This window comes from Octopus sinensis, linkage group LG5, assembly GCF_006345805.1.
Source record: "Octopus sinensis linkage group LG5, ASM634580v1, whole genome shotgun sequence".
NCBI classification, from domain to species: Eukaryota; Metazoa; Mollusca; class Cephalopoda; order Octopoda; family Octopodidae; genus Octopus; species Octopus sinensis.
The window spans coordinates 16,332,088-16,355,936 of record NC_043001.1 but is presented as its reverse complement, the minus strand read 5'-3'; the positions used below and the strand labels follow the sequence as shown (position 1 = coordinate 16,355,936).

Sequence of the window (23,849 nt, the reverse complement as noted above, 5' to 3'; positions counted from 1 at the left end):
TATTAAAATTAATTCTGATATTGTATTATTTTTGCTGAGGAAGCACATGGCCTAGTAGTAAGATCAGCAGACTCACGGTCAAGGGATCATAGGTTCGAATCTCAGACTAGGTGATGTGTGTTTATGAGCAAAAACACCTAAGCTCCACGTGGCTCCAGCAGAAGGTAATAGCGAACTTCTGCTGACTCTTTCGCCACAACTTTCTCTCACTCTTTCCTCCTGCATCTTGCAGCTCACCTGTGATGGACCAGCGTCCCATCCAGGTGGGGAACCTATATGCCAAGGAAACTGGCCTTTATGAGCCAGGCATGGCTCAAGAAGGAACAAACGTTATTTTTGTTACATCCTGTTGTCTTTTTTGTTGTTTTTTTTTGTATTTATTTCCTCAAGTTCGGATTTTGGGCCACTGCCCCACTCATGGCCACATAATACCCTCAGTGCCCCCACCCCTATTTTTATGTATAAATAAGTATTTTATATTTTATAAATTTATATTACTATGACTCATTTGATATTTAATATAATTTGTATGCAATGCTATAATAATATTATTATAAATTCATATTGTCCACAGCCTGACTAGCCCCATGCCAGTGGCACGTAAAAAGCAGCCACTACACTCTCGGAGTGGTTGGCGTTAGGAAGGGCATCCAGCTGTAGAAACTCTGCCAGATCAAGATTGGAGCCTGGTCCAACCCATGCTAGCATGGAAAGCGGACGTTAAACAATGATGATGATGATGATGAACTCACTGCGTTCCTCCTAATGCCCCCTTGCTGTCTACCGCACCTCCATACCACCCCTTTAGACACCAGCGCCCACCTGGACCATCTCAACGCCCATTGAGGGGTGGGATGTGCAGTAGAACCCCCTTTGAGAACCTATGGGGTAAAGAGTCAAGTTAATAACCAAAGCCCTTGTAAGCCACTCTAGAATGTTGTACAAAAGATAGGCGCAGGAGTGGCTGTGTGGTAAGTAGCTTGCTTATGAACTACATGGTTCCGGGTTCAGTCCCACTGCGTGGCATCTTGAGCAAATGTCTTCTACTATAGCCTCGGGCCGACCAAAGCCTTGTGAGTGGATTTGGTAGACGGAAACTGAAAGAAGCCTGTCGTATATATGTATATATATATATATATATATATATATATATATATAATATATATATATATACATGTGTGTGTTTGTGTCTGTGTTTGTCCCCCTAGCATTGCTTGACAACAGATGCTGGTGTGTTTACGTCCCCGTCACTTAGCGGTTCGGCAAAAAGAGACCGATAGAATAAGTACTGGGCTTACAAAGAATAAGTCCCGGAGTCGATTTGCTCGACTAAAGGCGGTGCTCCAGCATGGCCGCAGTCAAATGACTGAAACAAGTAAAAGTAAAAGTAAAAGTAAGTAAGGTTATAAGGGAGTAGAAAGTAGAAGTTATGGAGGAGTGAGCAATTTAATGGAAGGGTCATTAAATGATTTAATGTAAGGGTCATTGAGTGAAACATAAAAGAGAAGGGAATGAGATCTGGTTGGCAAGCAGATGCTTGAGCTCCCAGTGGGAGTGTAGTAGCATGGCCAATAGCTCTGGCGTGGTGAAGTGTTGTATTCATAATAGAACAAGAACACTTACATTTAAAAAAAATAAAATTATCAACCATCGCACAAACAATAACTCAGAGCACCTCTTCAAACTCCACCCATCTAACACCCGTGGACATATTTACAAAGTAAGAAAACAGCATAGCTCCCATGACTTCAGGAAACATTTTTTCACGCTGAGAGTTGCTGAAGCATGGAACAAACTGCCGGCATCGGTTGTTAGTTGTCGGAGCACTGCATCCTTCAAAACTTCCATGCTTCCTGAGATTCGCCAACACTACACTTGATTTTCTCCCCTCCATACACACACAAGCATGTATCTGACTAATACACTGTTCGCTTTCCAGACATTTCTACATTACTGCATATGCTTTATACGCACTTTTGACAAGTTGTGGTGCACCTGAGCACTGTATACAATAATTTCATTATTATTATTATTATTATTATTATTATCATTATTATTAAATAAGAAGTGTCATACCTTTTGGGATTTCTGGTGGAAATCCGGGTCCTTACTGTGTAGTTGATAGAGATGGAGATTAGATGATTTTGTGTATGTGGATGACAGGAAGATCAGCTGAGGTAAGAGTGATTAACCCTTTCATTACCAACCCGGCTGAAACCGGCTCTGAGTACAAATGTCTTGTTTTCATAAGTTTTGGATTAAAATCTTCCACCAAACCTTAGTCACAATTTATGTTCCTAACACTAACTGAATGATAACTAAGTTATTTTACTAAATTCTTTGTTATATTTAAAGTAATTGAAAAAAACACAGAGCATCTGAAAATAAATACAGTAACAAAAGGGTTAAGCATTGGCTTATAGTATTTGGAAATGGACAGGTGGGTGTTGTCTATAATGACAGAAATTGCTAGAAAGTTGGCAAAAGTGTTGGAAAAGAAGTAGGTGGATTCTCATGTAGGATTGAAGTGTTGGTACAAAGGTGTTGTTAGTCTATGGCCTACAGAGAAGTTAACACAGTTGTGCTCTTTTTAATGCTCATAAAAAAACCTGTTAAACTACTGGCAAACATAACCGCACAAATTCAGCTGGATAGAAGAGGGTGGCAGTACAAGATTGGGATATAAAGTGTGATAGGGAGTATGAAAGCTGATTAACCATTGTTATTGAAAAGAGCTGTGGCTGAATACAGGCTTTTCACAGTGAAGAGAAATTTGGAGGGTCCAAGGAAAAATGGTAAAGTGCTGAAGAGGTTCAGATCATGACTGGGGTTTTTAATTGGTAAAAATAAAATAGCAACGAGATGCCATATGTCTGTTCCATATGTCCGTTCCTGTTTTCTAGCAGAAGTCATGTATTTGTTTTCCTGTTTTGTCAAGTACACATCACCAAGTTCCAACTGCATGAGAAACCAATAGGTATATTTTCTGACAGAATCATTCAAAATGTACCAACCTTTGCTGTATCATCCATTAGGTGTTGGAATAAAGTGTGACAATCAATTACAACTCTTAATGATGATGATGATGATGATGATGATGATGATGGTGGTGTGGTGGTGGTGGTGTGGTGGTGGTGGTGGTGGTGGTGGTGATGGTGGTGATGGTGGTGATGATGGTGATGATGGTGATGATGATGATGATGATGATGATGATGAGATGATGATGATGATGATGATGATGATGATGATTGTGTACAGTGCTCAGGTGCACTACAACTCATCTAAAGTGTATGTATAATCGGGTGTAGTTTCGGCAGATTTCGGAAAGCATGAGGGCCTTAAAGGATGCAGTGTCATGGCAGTCAACAACTGACGCAGGCAGTTTGTTCCATGCTTCAGCAACTCTGAGCGTGAAAAAATGTTTCTGAAAGTCATGGGAGTTGTGTTGTTTTCTGACTTTGTAGGCATGTCCACGTGTGTTAGACACATGGAGATCAAAAAGGTGTTCAGTGTTGTCCTCACATTTCTTTTTGCTGTTATACCTGACTCATTTGACACCAGAGAATTGTAATGCTATCAGGGCCAGAGCCATGCAACTCATCCTCCTAAATTCTTTTGGATATTTAACCACCTGAGACTACTTTTGGTTTTAATAATAATAATAATAATAATAACATTGTGTACAGTGCTCAGGTGCACTACAACTCATCTAAAGTGTATGTATAATCAGGTGTAGTTTCGGCGGATTTCGGAAAGCATGAGGGCCTTAAAGGATGCAGTGTCATGGCAGTCAACAACTGATGCAGGCAGTTTGTTCCATGCTTCAGCAACTCTGAGCGTGAAAAAATGTTTCTGAAAGTCATGGGAGCTGTGTTGTTTTCTGACATTGTAGGCATGTCCACGTGTGTTAGACACATGGAGATCAAAAAGGTGTTCAGTGTTGTCCTCACATTTCTTTTTGCTGTTATACCTGACTCATTTGACACCAGAGAATTGTAATGCTATCAGGGCCAGAGCCATGCTACTCAACCTCCTAAATTCTTTTGGATATTTAACCACCTGAGACTACTTTTGGTTTTATGATACAAACCCCTTCTTTTTAAGTGATTTAAATTAACAACCTTCCATCAAAATTTTAAAAAAATCATATTAATTCACGTTTCAATTATCAGCTTAATAATGGAAAAGTTATTTTACAAAATTCTGCATCATTTTAAAATTTAATTGAAATAAAGGCGCAGGAGTGGCTGTGTGGTAAGTAGCTTGCTTATGAACCACATGGTTACAGGTTCAGTCCCACTGCATGGCACCTTGGGCAAGTGTCTTCTACTATAGGCTCGGGTTGACCAAAGCCTTGTGAGTGGATTTGGCAGACGGAAACTGAAAGAAGCCCATCGTATATATGTGTATATAATATATATATATATATATATATATATATATACATAACTTGCTTACGAACTACATGGTCCCTGGTTCAGTCCCACTGCGTGGCACCTTGGGCAAGTGTCTTCTACTATAGCCTCAGGTTGACCAAACCCTTGTGAGTGGATTTGGTAGACGGAAACTAAAAGAAGCCTGTCGTATATATGTATATATGTGTGTGTGTGTGTCTGTGTTTGTCCCCCCACCAACATCACTTGACAACCGATGCTGGTGTGCTTACGTCCCCGTAACTTAGCGGTTCGGCAAAAGGAACCGATAGAATAAGTACAAGGCTGCCAAAGAATAAGTCCTGGGGGTCGATTTGCTCAACTAAAGGTGGTGCTCCAGCATGGCCACAGTCAGATGACTAAAACAAATAAAAAGAGTAATTATTCACTGGGCGTGCCAATCAAAAAGGTGTGGGTTGTCTATCTCTATGCTAAACAATGCTTGGCTGATGATATATAATAGGAACGAAACAATCAGAGTTGTCCAACACACCACCAAATATCAAGTCATTGCTCTCTGCATTCTGTAATTCATTTGATTTATAATAATAATAATAATGAAATTATTGTATACAGTGCTCAGGTGCACCACAACTTGTCAGAAAGTGCATATAAAGTACATGCAGTAATGTAAAAATGTCTGGAAAGCGAACAATGCATGAGTCAGATACATGCTTGTGTGTGTATGGAGGGCAGAAAATCAGGTGTAGTGTTGGCGAATCTCAGAAAGCATGGAAGTTTTGAAGGATGCAATGCTCCGACAACTAACAACTGATGCTGGCAGTTTGTTCCATGCTTCAGCAACTCTTAGCATGAAAAAAATGTTTCCTAAAGTCATGGGAGCTGTGCTGTTTTCTGACTTTGTAAACATGTCCACGGGTGTTAGACAGGTGGAGTTTGAAAAGGTGCTCAGAGTTATTGTTAGTACGATGGTTGATAATTTTATGGGTGTCTGCCAAGTCAGCTGCCAGACGTCGGAGTTTCAATGTGTCCATGCCCAGGGAAGTAAGGCGTTCAGGATATGGCAAATGCCTGATGGAGGGTATTCTTTTGGTTGCACGTCGCTGAACAGCTTCCAGACGATTGATATCCTGGGCAAGATAGGGGTTCCAGACCGGTGATGCAAATTCCAGATGAGGTCTTACCATAGCTATATAAAGCCGCAGGGGTTGTCTCCCCTATCTTTCTTGATTATTTATTCCGGCAGATTTTTTTCTGATTGCTGAGGGTTTGGTTGTATAATGATATAAGATGCATAAATAGACTACTTAATTATTTATTTTAGGCAAAATTATGCCGCTGGCGGTTGAGTTATGGCTTAAAAGTTTGTAATGAACCATAAGAAGTACATATATGACCGAAACAATGATTACTTTCGGTAAATTTTTATTATTATACCCAAGGTGTATCTACTAATGTGTGGACGAGCTTCAAATGGGAGAAGGAAAACATAGTTGTTAATGACAATTAAACTAACTAGTCAAAAATACCCATTAAAATATAAGCTAATAAATTATAGAAATATCCCAAATGAAAATTACTTTATTTTATTACCCTAAAAAATTTAGAATGGTAAACTTTTAAGATCTCTGTGGAACGTACACGTGGTTGGATAATTTCCCTCTTGGTTGTCGTTTAATCCCGATTAAGCAAATTTATAAAGTATAGACGTTCCAGCCATGACTAAGCCGTTTCGAGCTGGCAGAATCGTTAGCACGCCGGGCGAAATGCGTAGCCGTATTTCGTCTGCTGTTACGTTCTGAGTTCAAAATCCGCCGAGGTCGACTTAGCCATTCATCCTTTGGGGATCGATTAAATAAGTACCAGTTAGGCACTGGAATCGATATAATCGACTTAATCCGTTTGTCTGTCCTTGTTTGTCCTCTCTGTGTTTAGCCCCTTGTAGGTAGTAAAGAAATAGGTATTTCGTCTACCGTTGCGTTCTGAGTTCAAATTCCGCCGAGGTCGACTTTGCCTTTCATCCTTTCGGGTCGATAAATTAAATACCAGTTGAGTACTAGGGTCGATGTCATCGATTTGCCCCTTTTCCCAAAATTTCAGGTCTTGCGCCTAGTGAAAAATTATTATCCAATGTATTCTTCTAAGAGAGTTGTGTGTAGCGGTTTGAAAGACTTCGTAGAGGGAGACCCCTGATTTGTCTGATGATGATGATGATGATGGTTGCGATATTGCTAGGCATTCCGACCGTGGCTATGACGTCGAGGAACAGTGTAGCCAGGATTTTATATTATGGAATGTAACCTTTAAAAAAAAAATGAGATTTTATTGATTTTATTCTGGCAAGTCGAGAGAATTTGTGGAGGCTTCATTTCTTATTTCTTTATTGCCCACAAAGGGCTAAACATAGAGGGGACAAACAAAGGGATTAAGCCGATTAGATAGATTCCAGTGTGTAACTGGTACTTAATTTATCGACTCCGAAAGGATGAAAGGCACAGTTGACCTCGGCGGAATTTGAACTGACAACGTAACAGCAGACGAAATACCTATTTCTTTACTACTCACAAGGGGTCACACACAGAGGGGACAAACAAGGACAGACAAACGGATTAAGTCAATTACATCGATCCGAGTGCGTAACTGGTACTTGATTTATGGACCCCGAAAGGATGAAAGGCAAAGTCGACCTCGGCGGAATTTGAACTCAGAACGTAACGGCAGACGAAATACCTATTTCTTTACTACCCACAAGGGGCTAAACACAGAGAGGAGAAACAAGGAAACGGATTAAGTCGATTACATCGACCCCAGTGCGTAACTGGTACTTATTTAATCGACCCCGAAAGGATGAAAGGCAAAGTCGACCTCGGCGGAATTTGAACTCAGAACATAGCGGCAGACGAAATACCTATTTCTTTACTACTCACAAGGGGCCACACACAGAGGGGACAAACAAGGACAGACAAACGGATTAAGTCAATTACATCGATCCGAGTGCGTAACTGGTACTTGATTTATGGACCCCGAAAGGATGAAAGGCAAAGTCGACCTCGGCGGAATTTGAACTCAGAACGTAACGGCAGACGAAATACCTATTTCTTTACTACCCACAAGGGGCTAAACACAGAGAGGAGAAACAAGGAACGGATTAAGTCGATTACATCGACCCCAGTGCGTAACTGGTACTTATTTAATCGACCCCGAAAGGATGAAAGGCAAAGTCGACCTCGGCGGAATTTGAACTCAGAACATAGCGGCAGACGAAATACCTATTTCTTTACTACTCACAAGGGGCCACACACAGAGGGGACAAACAAGGACAGACAAACGGATTAAGTCAATTACATCGATCCGAGTGCGTAACTGGTACTTGATTTATGGACCCCGAAAGGATGAAAGGCAAAGTCGACTTCGGCGGAATTTGAACTCAGAACGTAACGGCGGACGAAATACCTATTTCTTTCCTATCCACAAGGGGCTAAACAGAGAGGGGACAAACAAGGAAACGGATTAAGTCGATTACATCGACACCAGTGCGTAACTAGTACTTAATTTATCGACCCCGAAAGGATGAAAGGCAAAGTCAACCTCGGTGGAATTTGAACTCAGAACGTAACGGCAGTCGAAATACGGCTATGCATTTCGCCCGGCGTGCTAACGTTTCTGCCAGCTCACCGCTTTTGGAGGCTTTATTTCTTTGATGATGATGAGTATCAAGTGACCGTGCTTCTTCTGTTGATACTATATGGCGATTATGATGCTAATGATAATTATGCTGACAATAATGTTGATGATGATGATGGTGGTGGTGGTGGTGGTGGTGGTGGAAACAACTGCGACGAAGTCACTATGCTGAACTCGTGACATTTACACGAAAATCTAAATTCAATGACATCGAATTCAGTGAAATATATCAGAGAAATTTTTTTCTTTTGTTTAGGTTTTAGTTTTGTTTCTGATACTCATACAAGAGTTAGTCAGTCGGGTGAGAGGGAAATATAGATAGACGAGAGCAAGGTGGCAATCTTACGGTTCTAGTATACTTTTCCGTCGATTTCCGTAAAAAAACTTTTATTTTTTTACATATGGGCTTGCGGGAACTTTTGAAGTAATGAGAGCGAAAGAGACTAAGAGAAAGCGAGTGGCTGTGTGGTAAGTAGCTTGCCTACCAACCACATGGTTCTGGGTTCAGTCCCACTGCGTGGCATCTTGGGCAGGTGTCTTCTGCTATAGCCTTGGGCCGACCAATGCCTTGTGAGTGGATTTGGTAGACGGAAACTGAAAGAAACCTGTCGTATATATGTGTATGTATATGTTTGTGTGTCTGTGTTTGTCCCCCTAGCATTGCTTGACAACCGATGCTGGTGTGTTTACGTCCCTGTCGCTTAGCGGTTCAGCAAAAGAGACTGATAGAATAAGTACTGGGCTTACAAAGAATAAGTCCCGGGGTCGATTTTCTCGACTAAAGGCGGTGCTCCAGCATGGCCGCAGTCAAATGACTGAAACAAGTAAAAGAGATTGTATGACAAGGGAAGTACTTTTGAAGTTACTGCGCATGGAAGCATTGATGTACATGTGTGTGTGTGTGTTTGATGGGGTGTGGGAGACAGACAGTATGTTGTGTAAGTGAAGTGCTTCTGTTAGTGTGTGTGAAGAGACAGAGAGAGTAATGTGTGAAAGAGAGAGATAACTAATTTTTTACTCGTTTTTTGTAGTGCGTGCGTGTGTATGCATGTATGTGTATATGTATGTATGCATGTATGTGTGTATGTATCTATGTATGTATGCGTGTGTGTATGTATGTGTGTGTGTATGTATGTATTTCCATTCAGTCAACCTCATTATTTTCTACATAGCAGACCGTTACATAAACAGGCAAAGGTACATACATACACACCCACACATACATACACACACACACATACACACACACACATACATAGATACATACACACACACATACATGCATACACACGCACGCACTACAAAAACCGAGTAAAAAATTTCAGTTATCCTCTCCTTCACACATTACTCTCTCTGTCTCTTCACACACACTAACAGAAGCACTTCACTTACACAACATACTGTCTGTCTCCCACACCCCATCAAACACACACACACACATACACACGCACACACACATGTACATCAATGCTTCCTATGCGCGGTAACTTCAAAAGAACTTCCCTCGTCATACAATCGCTTTCTCTTAGTCTCTTTCGCTCTCATTACTTCAAAAGTTCCCGCAAGCCCATATGTAAAAAAATAAAAGTTTTTTACGGAAATCGACGGAAAAGTATACTAGAACCGTAAGATTGTCGAGAACTTTATTGAGGCTCTGATGAAACTGTAAGTTGTTACTCAGGTACTCAATTGTGAGTCCATCACATCCTACAGTGGAAACAGCTGTAAGCTAATGAAGTTCATAAGATAATCGTTTTTCCTTTTGTCATCTCTTCTGTTTGTGTGTGAGATTGTTTAGTTTTATGTCAAAGATTTCTTACTAATAGAGAAAGAGCCGGTTTCTAACCTAGATTCAAGGCTCCATCATTGGAATTTCAACATCAAACAACAGAGTATTTTTGTTTGTCCTTATTCAGTTTATTTCAAGATTTCTTGCCAATAGAAAAAGAACTGGTGTCTAACCTAGATCCAAGGCTCCTTTATTGGAATTTCAACAACAACATACAGATTTGTATGTTTTATGTATGTATTCTCACGCATATAGCTGCATATCTAGACATGTATTATGCATGTATGTACCGATTTGAATATTTGATGTATGTATTCTCATGCATATAGTTGCATATCTAGACATGCTCAAATATATTTAAATGATAAACTTCAGGAAAGTTTTACAGATTTTTACAGTTCCAGTGATGGATTGGATCTGTAGTCTTCGAATTAGCTTTCTCCTTTCAGGTTTTGAGATGCCTAATTTCTCAAGATTGGTATTTAGGCAGTGTGTTACAAATCCCAGGGTCCCAATAATTATAGGTATAAACCTGAACTTGTAATCTGGATAGACTAACTGCAAATTTCTCGATAGTTCAGCATAGGTGTTCTCTTTTTCACTGATCTTCAGCTTCGTGTTAACAACCTCTGGGCAGCTAATTTCCACAACTGTATTCAGTTTCTCTTCTCTATCGCAAATCATTAGTGTGTGTGTGTGTGTGTTCACAAATATGCACCTAAAAGGGAGACCAGACAGAAGAGAGAAAGACGAAGAAGTGAGAAAGATTCTTCAAAAACTTATCAAAGAATGTAGAGAATGGTCTTGCGCCAGGTTACCACTGAATGAACTGACCAATGATAAATGACGTTCCATCCACGAACACCCCATTTATTTTTAAATGTAGAATATCTAGCACTATATTATTTAACGTGTCCCTCTAATTTTAAGGGTGCAGGTTGTGATTTGGCAACTATTTCTAGCAGGTTGAACGGCTACGTAGACTAATTCGATAGTTCTCAAAAATGTGTTATTTAACCCCAGGTCAGCCCTTATCAAGCAGAACTATGATGCGAGGCATTTCAGCAACAATCATCATGATTTTGTGCGTGAATGTGCGCGCGCGAGACTGTGTGTGTGTGTGTTAGGGACAACATTTCTGCTCTTTTGCTTGCGGCCATGCTGGAGCACCGCCTTTAATCGAACAACTCGACCCCGGGACTTATTCTTTTGTAAGCCCAGTACTTATTCTATCGGTCCCTTTTGCAGAACCGCTAGATAACGGGGACATAAACACACCAGCAGCGGTTGTCAAGCAATGCTAGGGAGACAAACACAGACATACAAATGCATACACATATACATACATATATACGACAGGCTTCTTTCAGTTTCCGTCTACCAAATCCACTCACAAGGCATTGGTTCGGCCCGAGGCTATAGTAGAAGACACTTGCCCAAGATGCCACGCAGTGGGACTGAACCCGTAACCATGTGGTTGGTAAACAAGCTACTTACCACGCAACCACTCCTGCATCATCGTTTTTCAAAAATTTTATGTTAGACGGTAGGTTGTAATTGGTGAGGGTTTGGTTACTAGTTTTAGCACATCGGACACCACGTGGAGTCTCCCTCTTGTTGGTGTTATGTAGAGATAGCATGGTGTCGTTGTTTACCATCAGACCAATCCTAATCGAAAAGACACATGACCAGAATGCTTTATAAGGATGTTAATAATTCGAACTCCAGTACTGGTCCTTTAATTTATTGAACCCTGTAAACGAAAATGACCGCAGTGAAATTTGAACTCAGGTGGAATTTGGAAGATTTCGTCACTATGTCTAGTAGACCCAGCAACCACGCATGGGCTTCTGGCTATTTGGTTGTTATGTCTAGCAGACTGAACGGCTACTAAAGAGGTTTCCTCGTTGGCTCGTAGTAATAGCATAAAATGTTTGGAAGATTTGGTTGCTATGTCTAGCAGACTGAACGGCTACTAAAGACGGTTCCTCGCTGGCTCGTACTAATAGCATAAAAATGTTTGGAAGATTTGGTTGCTATGTCTAGCAGACTGAACGGCTACTAAAGAGGTTTCCTCGTTGGCTCGTAGTAATAGCATAAAATGTTTGGAAGATTTGGTTGCTATGTCTAGCAGACTGAACGGCTACTAAAGAGGTTTCCTTGTTGGCTCGTAGTAATAGCATAAAATGTTTGGAAGATTTGGTTGCTATGTCTAGCAGACTGAACGGCTACTAAAGAGGTTTCCTCGTTGGCCCGTAGTAAAAGCATAAGATGTTTGGAAGATTTGGTTGTTATGTCTAGCAGACTGAACGGCTATTAAAGACGGTTCCTTGTTGGCTCGTACTAATAGCATAAAATGTTTGGAAGATTTGGTTGCTATGTCTAGCAGACTGAACGGCTACTAAAGAGGTTTCCTCGTTGGCTCGTAGTAATAGCATAAAATGTTTGGAAGATTTGGTTGCTATGTCTAGCAGAGTGAGCGGCTACTAAAGAGGTTTCCTCGTTGGCTCGTAGTAATAGCATAAAATGTTTGGAAGATTTCGCTGCTATGTCTAGCAGACTGAACGGCTATTAAAGACGGTTCCTTGTTGGCTCGTAGTAATAGCATAAAATGTTTGGAAGATTTGGTTGCTATGTCTAGCAGACTGAACGGCTACTAAAGAGGTTTCCTCGTTGGCTCGTAGTAATAGCATAAAATGTTTGGAAGATTTGGTTGCTATGTCTAGCAGACTGAACGGCTACTAAAGAGGTTTCCTTGTTGGCTCGTAGTAATAGCATAAAATGTTTGGAAGATTTGGTTGCTATGTCTAGCAGACTGAACGGCTACTAAAAAGGTTTCCTCGTTGGCTCGTAGTAAAAGCATAAGATGTTTGGAAGATTTGGTTGTTATGTCTAGCAGACTGAACGGCTATTAAAGACGGTTCCTTGTTGGCTCGTAGTAATAGTATAAAATGTTTTGAAGATTTGGTTGCTATGTCTAGCAGACTGAACGGCTACTAAAGAGGTTTCCTCGTTGGCTCGTAGTAATAGCATAAAATGTTTTGAAGATTTGGTTGCTATGTCTAGCAGACTGAACGGCTACTAAAGAGGTTTCCTCGTTGGCTCGTAGTAATAGCATAAGATGTTTGGAAGATTTGGTTGCTATGTCTAGCAGACTGAACGGCTACTAAAAAGGTTTCCTCGTTGGCTCGTAGTAAAAGCATAAGATGTTTGGAAGATTTGGTTGTTATGTCTAGCAGACTGAACGGCTATTAAAGACGGTTCCTTGTTGGCTCGTAGTAATAGTATAAAATGTTTGGAAGATTTGGTTGCTATGTCTAGCAGACTGAACGGCTACTAAAGAGGTTTCCTCGTTGGCTCGTAGTAATAGCATAAAATGTTTTGAAGATTTGGTTGCTATGTCTAGCAGACTGAACGGCTACTAAAGAGGTTTCCTTGTTGGCTCGTAGTAATAGCATAAAATGTTTGGAAGATTTGGTTGCTATGTCTAGCAGACTGAACGGCTACTAAAAAGGTTTCCTCGTTGGCTCGTAGTAAAAGCATAAGATGTTTGGAAGATTTGGTTGTTATGTCTAGCAGACTGAACGGCTATTAAAGACGGTTCCTTGTTGGCTCGTAGTAATAGTATAAAATGTTTGGAAGATTTGGTTGCTATGTCTAGCAGACTGAACGGCTACTAAAGAGGTTTCCTCGTTGGCTCGTAGTAATAGCATAAAATGTTTTGAAGATTTGGTTGCTATGTCTAGCAGACTGAACGGCTACTAAAGAGGTTTCCTCGTTGGCTCGTAGTAATAGCATAAAATGTTTGGAAGATTTGGTTGCTATGTCTAGCAGACTGAACTGCTACTAAAGAGGTTTCCTCGTTGGCTCGTAGTAATAGCATAAAATGTTTGGAAGATTTGGCTGCTATGTCAAGCAGAGTGAGCGGCTATCAAGAGGTTTTCTTGTTGGCTCGAAATAAAACGAAACGAAATGGTGCCGTCATGCAGGAAGAGAATGGTATCTTTTTCTGCTGCTTTCTAACACTTTTGGTTGAGGAATCTACTCGTCCTTATCCTCTCTTCCTCCCACTGTGTTAAAAAGAAACAAAGAGATAGCTACAGAAATTGTCATTGCAATACATCCTGGTACAAATAACCTACTAGTCCGTCGGTCTACCAGGATTTGTTTCGTTTTGTCTCTTTTGAATGAGGGTGTGCCCTATTTTTGTTATATGTAAAAGCATGCGCCGTGAATGAATCCAAGCGTGGAGTATGTCGTTGACCTGAAGCCTTGTGCTCCGTGTTGTATTTGCTTCAGCCCTCGTCATCTTCATTATTATTAACTCAAATCGACCTTGGTCGAGCAGATATATAATCAACGACATTCAAACCATGGCCATCCCGTCTTTTTAGGGACATCATCTCATGTGTCCGTTGCTCTTTGATTTCCCAACACGTTAGGGTATGGTTTAAGAGATATTTAACTGCTATTTCTAGCAGGTAGAACGATCCCTTTGACTCTTTCAAGGCCTATACTGTCATTTTTGTAATATCTATCTTTGTAGCTCATCCTTCAGTTCCTATATTTATCTCTCTTTCTCCTTGTCTCTCTCATTATTTCTTTCTTACTCCTAATCTCTCTCGCTCTTTCCCACTTTCTCACCTTCTTGTGTCCATCGACGTCTCCGTCTCCTATTGTTTATATGTCTATTCATTTCTCTCCTTTCTGTTTCCTGTATGTAATTAATAACCGTGACACTCCGGACCGGCATGTACATTAACTCGGAGAAATTACCGCATGAAATAACAAAAATAACAAACCCGAACTCGACATAAAACAGCCAAGGACGAAAATCTCGACTAATACAAAGAAAATGTGAATGAAAAGAAAAGAGATTGTTAGTAAACTAAACCTCCCATCGGTCTCGAAATACACAAAACAGCTCCCACTATTCATATTTTACACAAAGAAGTTACATAAAAAAGATTTAAAGATCGTATATAAGGTGATCAGTCTAGAATGTTAGTACAATTGCGGAGATTTCGTTCATTGAGAATGTTGAAGTCTTTTTTACTTCAGTCGCGTGTCGGCCAATGTCTTGTAATTTTTGGATTTGCATTTTTGTTGTACCTGTACTGGGCCTCTAAGTTCAAGTCACTTGATAACAGGTAAGTGAATCACTCTCTATCACTCTCTCTCTCTCTCTCTCTCTCTCTCTACATTGTCCATACCAAATATATTGATAATTATTATTATTTCGGCATATTTACATATAACTCAATGGATCCATTGCTTCTGATTTTTGCTGTTGATACTGTTTATGTTTCCTACGGATACGGGTTTACAGCAGTTACCGATCTTTTTCCACAAGCACATGAATATACATACATACATATTTCTTTACTACCCACAAGGGGCTAAACACAGAGGGGACAAACAAGGACAGACATAGGTATTAAGTCGATTACATCAACCCCAGTCCGTAACTTGTACTTAATTTATCGACCCCGAAAGGAATATATATATATATATTAATAATAATGGTAAGACTACAAAAGAATGAAAGAGACCTCGATATTATGTAAATAGAGGAATTTATCTGTAATGCGTACATGCATGTATTTATGCATACCTGCGTGTATGCGAGATATATGCACGGTAAGGTAGGGGTATGTACGTGATATGATATATTTAAGGTAACTAATAGCGTCGGATGGATTTCTTTGCAGTAGTCGTTCCTCTCGCGCTCCGAGTTCAAATCACGCTAAAATCAGCTTAGCCTTTCATCCTTTTGGGGGGGTCAATAAATACAGGGGTCGATTCTTCTCTTTCTCCACTTCTTTTTTTTTTTTTCTGTCAGTTTGTCATTCTCTCTTCTGGAAGATAATCTGTTAGGGTTAATTTTGGAGAAGGATAGGCTCCACCCTATGATTCCATCTAGGGTTAATAATCGAATTAAGGCCAACTGCTAGCGTCAAGAGCAGTCCAACAATGGTGACCCTCTCTACTGTATCACTGTATAGCAAACTAGCTACGAATTAAGACAAAATGTGCTGAATATAAAATAGTGAATTAAAATTCAATTTTGTTTCAGGCCGTACAACCATATTTGATTATATGTCGTTTATTTTTAAAATTGTATTTATTTAGAACTAGTTCTAATATCTACTCTTATCAGTTTAACTATAAGCTGTGTATACAAATTATTTGCTTGTAACCAGGTCAAATTTTAAAATTATTTTGTACACATTTTGCAAAGCCCTTGATTAGCTTCTTTTGCACCAGGGTAAATCCCTACTGGGGGTGGAAAAATAAAATCAAAATGCAGCAACAAAAACTGTGGTATTTTCCTTGGTACCTTATTTTAATGAATGTTTAATCAGAACATTTTATATACATCATCATCATCGTCATCATCAGCTTCTTCTTCTTCTTTGTTAGTATAGGGTGGTTGTTTTGGCAGGATCCTATGGATCGGAGGAATGTGTCATGCTTCAGTGTTTACCTTGACATGGTTTCTAAAGCTGTGGATATCCTTCTTAATGCCAACCACTTTACAGAAAGTACTGGGTGCATTTTTATGGCATCAGCAATAGTGAGGCCACCCTGTAACTTGCACGAATATATATTTTAGATATTATATTTTAGACATCATCATCATCATTTAACTTCCGTTTTCCATGCTGGCATGCGTTGGACGGTTTGACTGAAAACTGGCAAGCCAGGGAGCTTCACTAGGTTCTGATCTGATTTTGCAAGGTTTCTACAGCTGGATGCCCTTCCTAACGCCAACCACTCCAAGTATGTAGTGGGTGTTTTTTTTTTACGTGCCACCAGCATGGGTGCCATTGACCTGACGCCGACACCATCCATGACCACAGTCTCACTTAGCTTGACCGGTCTACACAGCATGGTATATTGCCGAAGGTCTTCGTCACTTGTCACTGCTTCCATGAGGTCTGACACTCAAACTGTGCTTTTTACATGTGCAGGTGCCAGTCAGACAGCACTGGCATCAGCCACAGCCATAGTTTCACTCAGCTCGACCGGTTCTTTTAACAGGCCAGTTACGCGACTCTGGCATTGGCCACGACTACACTCTCACTTGGCTTGATGGGTCTTCTGAAGCATGGCATACCACCAAGGGTATTGATCACTTGTCATTGCCTCTGTGAGGCCTAACATTTGGAGATTGTGCTTCACCACATCGTCCCATGTCCTCTACAGGTTCCCGCTACCATTAGAGTGTGACACTTCTTCGCACAGCTGTCCTCAGCGATATGCATCACATGGCCATACCAGCTCAGTCATCTCTCTTGTACACCACATCTGATGCCTCTTATGCCCAACTTTTCTCTCAAGATGCTTACACTCGGTCGTGCATGCACACTGATATTTCACATCAAGCGAAGCATACTAGCTTCATTTCTTACACGTCTATGCATGTCCTCAGCAGTCACAGCCCATGTTTCACTGCTGTGTAGCATGGCTGTTTGCACACCGGCATCATACAGTCTGCTTTTCAATCTGAGCAAGAGGCCCTTTCTTACCAGCAGAGGTAGGAGCTCTCTGAACTTTGCCCAGCCTATTTGTATTCTTGCAGCTATGCTCTCAGAGCATCCACCCTTGCTACTGATCTGGTCACCTAGATAACAGAAGCTATCAACTACATCTAGTTTCCCCACCTGGCATTTGATGAAATCTGTTTTCTCTACATTTTTAGTGTTAATTGTACCTGTACAGCTTCCACACACAAAAACTCTTTTCCCTGATAACCTTCCTCCCTCATAACCTGACATGCAGATTATATATTTTGTTGTTTGTTCCTTCTTGAGCCACGCCTGGCTCATAAGGGCCGGTTTCCTGGTTTCCTTAGCGTATAGGTTCTCCACTTGGATGGGACGCTGGTCTGTTGCAGGTGAGCTGCAAGATGCAGGAGGAAAGAGTATGAGAAAGTTGTGGTGAAAATGTCAGCAGAAGTTCGCCATTACCTTCTGCTGGAGCTGCATGGAGCTTAAGTGTTTCGCTCATAAACACACGCATCGCCCGGTCTGAGATTCGAACCCGCGATCCCTCAACCACGAGTCCGGTGCTCTAACCACTAGGCCATGTGCCTCCACAGATTATATATACTATACACATATACATAATATGCTACACTCTTACTGGTTTGAATTGGTTGAGAAAATACATTTGTTGATGTTACTGCAGGGCCAGATTTAGACCTAGTGAGGCCTTGGGAGCAATAAGTTTCGGGGGGGGGGGGCTGTGAGTTTGCATATGTAATTTTCAACTGTTTAGATATCTACAGTCAATCATATCACAGTGCATTTAAAAACTAATAAGCAAATTTAGCAGCCACAGCCAAAATATCAAAGACTGTATCACACAAGTTGCAACATGAAATATAAGGTCATAGTGGTTGTCAGGGTTTGCGATAGAGTGCTTAAGCTCAGGTTGGTCCTACAGAGTGGCACAGCTATGATTATCTCCGCCTATGCCCCACAAGCGGGACTACCAAATGATCAGAAGGACCACTTTTATGATACCCTTCTACAGGCTACTTCAAAGACTAGTTGCAAGGACCTCATCTTTGTGGGTGGAAACTTTAATGGGCATGTTGGGCGGGAATCGGGGTATCTTCACTGGGGTACACGGTGGCCATGGTATTGGTACCAGAAATGATGAGGGAACTAGACTACTGGAATTCTGTGATGCATGTAACCTTTTAATCTGCAACACTAACTTCAAGAAGCCTGACTGCCACCTTATAACCTATCAGTCAGGAGACTCCGCTAGCCAAATAGACTTCATCCTCACCAGACAGCAGGATGCAGGGTCGCTCTTGAATACAAAGAGCCTCCCGGGTGAAGAATGTATCCCTCAGCATAGACTAATCATCAGTAACTTTAAGCTTGAGGCCAGAAGGACTCCAAGAAACAAACCAATCCAGAAAAGAAGGATTTGGAAGCTAAAGAACCCTTCACATGGTCAGAGATTTAGGAACATCCTCATCAAGAAATTTGATGAGTGGGAGGAGGAGCTTCAGACGTCGGACATAGAAGGTAGCTGGGAATTCCTACAGGACAGCTTGCTGAGTGCCACAGACCGAGTCTGTGGATGGTGCAAAGTCCCTTCCAGACCTAGAGTTACATGGTGGTGGAATAGTGCAGTAGACAAAGCCATTAGTGCAAAGAGATGGGCCTGGAAAGCCTGGAGGGATGGGGGTAGCAGGGAACTGTACCAGGTAGCCAAAAGGGAGGCTGGGCGGCAGGTATACATAGCCAAAGATGTAGCAGAAAAGAAGAAGTTTGCCAATGTCTTGTTTTCATAAGTTCTGAATTAAAATCTTCCACCAAACCTTAGTCACAATTTATGTTCCTGACACTAGCTGAATGATAACTAAGTTATTTTACTAAATTCTTTGTCATATTTAAAGTAATTGAAAGAAACACAGAGCATTTCAAAATAAATACAGTAACAAAAGGGATAAATCAAGGGACCTCAAACAGTTTGAAGTGGCACCAAAACTTAAAAGAGCCTCAATAAATTCAGAGTGACTTAAATTTAATGACTTTTTTTAATCTACCAGGGTCTGATAAATGAAAAGGGGGCTCAAAAATTTTAAAAGGACTGTGAAACATTTGAGATCTTTATTCCTAAATACTTTGAATTATGTTGTATTATGAACACAATATTGCTGAAATAAATCATGGAAGAATTATAATTACTCTAAAATCAAATGATGTGATAAAGTTTTTATTACTGCAGTTTATGAAAATCTTTATATATAAAAGTGAAGTTGTGTGTCTGTCTCCTACGATTTAGATTCCTAACTATTCCCACATTTTGCGGTGCAGTTTAACCAAAACCGGGTATCTTATAGTCGTGATTCATATCGAGCCCTTCTGGGTATTAGCGCGCGTCTACGATGAGTCTACGATTTAAAAAAAAATTTACCATCATTTTTTTTCCATTTTAATGCATTTTTTTCGCTATTATATAAGAGAAGTAACTCTCTAAAAATGTCTACGATGAGTCAACGATTTAAAAAAAAATTTACCATCATATTTTTTCCATTTTAATGCATTTTTTCGCTATTATATAAGGGAAGTAACTCTCTAAAAATGTCTACGATGAGTCAACGATTTAAAAAAAAAATTTACCATCATTTTTTTTCCATTTTTAATACATTTTTTTGCTATTTTTTTGGCTATAACTCTCTAAAAATGCTTATATAGTTATTTCCCTTACAAACCCGAGCAACGCCGGGCGATGCTGCTAGTAAAACATAATTTTAAAATGGCACTTTTATTTTCCATTGAAATTTATTACATTACTGACCATTTATTGTTGATTTTGTTATACAATTGCTGCTACAGCCCTACCAGTAATGTTTCATTACCTCTGTTTCCATTTAGCATAATCCAGTGTCTCTGAAGAATTATTTTCTTACTGGATGAGGACATTATCATCATCATTGTTCGACCATGGTCGAGACAATGGAATTTACTATGCTACGCCAGACTTCATAGCCTTACGGAGGTCCCGTTGCTGGATGCCTGTATCCCTGGAGATTACATCAGGGTAGGAGAGTGTGCGCCCTCTGGTATCGTGAGCAGATGGCTTCCAGAGGAGAAGAGCAGAAATTACCTCGTTTTCAGCTCTACAACAATGTCCAGCAAACTGGACTCTCCTACCTTCCACAAGAGATGATACAGGTGGTAGTTTCCCATATATTTGTACTTTGGTTGGATGAGGACAACTGCATGAAGATGACCTGATCTTTAATTGTGTGGGTAACATATGAAAGAAGTAGACCCAAGAAGATGTGGAACAAAGTGGTGAGAAAGGATCTTCAGATGCTGGGCCTCATTGAGGAGAGCACATGAGACTGAGACTTCTGGTGATTTGCTGTGCTTGAGAAGATACATCAAGCTAAGTAAAATCATGGCCATCCATACATATAGGCATGTCTCTGTGTCAGCCAAAAAGCCCTTGTCCTGTGGGCTTGTGGGTGCTAGTGTCATATAAAAACACCTGTGCTGGTGCCATGTTAAAAGCACACTTGTTGGTGCCACGTAAGACGCACCTGTGCCAGTACCACATCGAAAAATACCCATTTGGGGCTGCATAGAAAGCTCTCATACTGGTGCCATGTAAAAAGCACCTGTATCAGTTTCACATATAAAGCGCTAGCTAGTGGGGGGGGGAGTCGATTTGATTGACCCCAGTACACAACTGGTACTTAATTTATCAACCCCGAAAATATGAAAGGCAAAGTCGACCTAGGCGGAATTTGAACTCAGAACGTAAAGACAGACGAAATACCGCTAAGCATTTCACCTGGCTTGCTAACGTTTCTTATTTCTTTATTGCCCACAAGGGGCTAATCATAGAGGGGACAGACAAAGGGATTAAGTCGATTACATCGACCCCAGTGCATAACTGGTACTTTATTTATCGACCCCGAAAGGATGAAAGGCAAAGTCAACCTCGGTGGAAATTGAACTCAGAATGTAATGGCAGATGAAATACCGCTAGGCATTTCACCCGGTGTGCTAACGTTTCTGCCAGCTTGCCGCCTTTGTAAAAAGCACACTCCTCTTCTTCTTCCTCTCTTCCTCCCCTTCTTCTTCTTCTTCCTCATCTCCTCCTCTTCCTCCTCCTCCTCTCCTCTTCCCTACCCCCTCCTCTTCCCCCTCCCCCTCCCCCTCATCATCGTCACCATCACCATCGTTTACCTTTGGCTTTCCATGTTGGCATGGACCGGATGGTTTCACAGGATCGAGCAAGCCACATGGTTGTATTATTGAGCTTCGGCATGGTTTCTGCAGCTGGATGCCCTTCTTAATGCCAACCACTTCACAGTGCATGCTAGGTGCTGTTTTGGGGGCTATCGGCACCAGTGAGGTCACCAAGCAACATTCAAGACAAGAAAAGAACAAGAAAGAACAACAATTTTATTTTAATGTATAAAAATTATTTTACGGTGACACGTAAGAAGCACCATCTGAACGTGGCCGATGCCAGTGCCACCTGACTGGCTCCCTGGCATTAGGAAGGGCATCCAGCTGTAGAAACATTGCCAGATCGGATTGGAGCCTGGTGCAGCCTCCTGGTTCATAAAGGAGGACCTCTCCGAACTATCAGGGCCGCAGGTGGTCGGTCTGCGTAGATGGAACCACGAATGGCTTGCTATCTCCAGTGACCTCGCACGGGACCGTCGAGCGGAGGCCACCATGGTTCTTGATACCGTTAGGACCGGAGAAGAATCTGGCTCAACCCACACTGGGTGAACGCCATCACGAGTACAAGTAAGTAAGCCTCCTGGTTTGCCAGTCCCCAGTCAAACCTATTTCTTTACTACCCGCAAGGGGCTAAACACAGAGAGGACAAACAAGGACAAACGGATTAAGTCGATTATATCGACCCCAGCGCATAACTGGTACTTATTTAATCGACCCCGAAAGGATGAAAGGCAAAGTCAACCTCGGCGGAATTTGAACTCAGAACGTAACGGCAGACGAAATACGGCTACGCATTTCGCCCGGCGTGCTAACGTTTCTGCCAGCTTGCCGCCTTGTCCCCAGTCAAACCATCCAACCCATACCAGAATGGAAAACGGACTTTAAAGGATGATGATGTCGGCACTAGTGTGCGTGTTAGATAAAGAAGGCAGCGAGCTGGCAGAGACGTTAGCACGCCGGGCGAAATGCGTAGCCGTATTTCGTTCACCGCTACGTTCTGAGTTCAAATTCCGCCAAGGTCGACTTTACCTTTCATCCTTTCGGAGTCGATTAAATTAAGTACCAGTTACGCACTGGGGTCGATGTAATCAACTTAATCTGTTTGTCCTTGTTTGTCCCCTCTGTGTTTAGCCCCTTGTGGGTAGTAAAGAAACATATATAAATTGCATTGTACTATTGTATGTTATAAAAACTAAAGCCAGGATAGAAGCCTAGCTCATCAGATCAACAGAATATTGTGGTTACATCCATTCTTTCCAACCCTCATATACTGCAGTGTGCATGTATGTATGTGCGACAGTATTGGTGTATTGAGAGAGAAGTCGGACATAAGAAGAATTATATGCAGTGCGTAAGAGAAGAGACAGTACTGGTTTGGTCATGTGATGTAGATGGTTTAGGATGGTTGCATAAAGAAGTGCCGATTACTTAAAGTGGATGGAAGTTGTGGAAGAGAGGGACCTGGGACCAAGTGCTGAAGGCCAATCTCAAAATACTGGACCTTATGAAGGAGATCACAGGGGACTGAGATATGTGGTGCCTTGCTGTACTCAGGAAAACCTGCCCACCACAAGAGAACTGAGATCCGAAAATCAAAGTACCACGTAAAAAAGCAGCAGTGTGGGTGTGGGTGTTGCATAAAAAGTACCAGTACACTCTGTGGAGTGGTTGATGTTTGGAAGGGCATCTGATTGTAGAAACTGAGCCAAAACAGGCTATAGAGTGTGGTGTGATCCCTGGCTTTACCAGTTCCTGTCAAGCTGTCCAACCCATGCCAGCATGGAAAACAGCTGTGTGGTAAGAAGCATGGAAAATTGCTTCCCAACCACATGGTTCTGGGTTCAGTCCCACTGCGTGCGTGGCACCTTGGGCAAGTGTCTTCTACTATAGTCTTGGGCCGACCAAAGTCTTGTGAGTGGATTTGGTAGATGGAAACTGAAAGAAGCCTGTCGTATATATATATATATATATATAATATATATATACGTATGTTTGTGTCTGTGTTTGTCCCCCCCCCACGTCGCTTGACAACCGATGTTGATGAGTTTATGTCCCCTGTATCTTAGCAGTTTGACAAAAGAGACTGATAATATAAGTAGCAAGCTTACAAAAAATAAGTCCAGGGGCCGAATTCTTCAACTAAAAGACAGTGCTCCAGTATGGCCACAGTCAAATAACTGAAACAAATGAAAGAATATACATACACCACACACACACATATACACACACACACACACACACATATATATA

The 23,849-nt window shown here is 41.2% G+C and overlaps 1 protein-coding gene across 2 annotated transcripts in view; it reads left to right on the top strand.

Annotated features, from left to right (window-relative positions):
- The first annotated feature begins 14,010 nt into the window (after window positions 1-14,010).
- Window positions 14,011-23,849, top strand: part of LOC115211836 (beta-galactosidase-1-like protein 2) — a 103,867-nt gene continuing 94,028 nt past the window's right edge. For both annotated transcript variants that reach the window (XR_004999330.1, XM_029780554.2), the window contains exon 1: window positions 14,011-15,017. Coding sequence is in view for 1 of the 2 variants with exons in the window: in XM_029780554.2 (XP_029636414.1) it covers window positions 14,869-15,017 (149 nt within the window). In the remaining variant the exon portion in view is untranslated. The remainder of the gene's footprint in view (window positions 15,018-23,849) is intronic.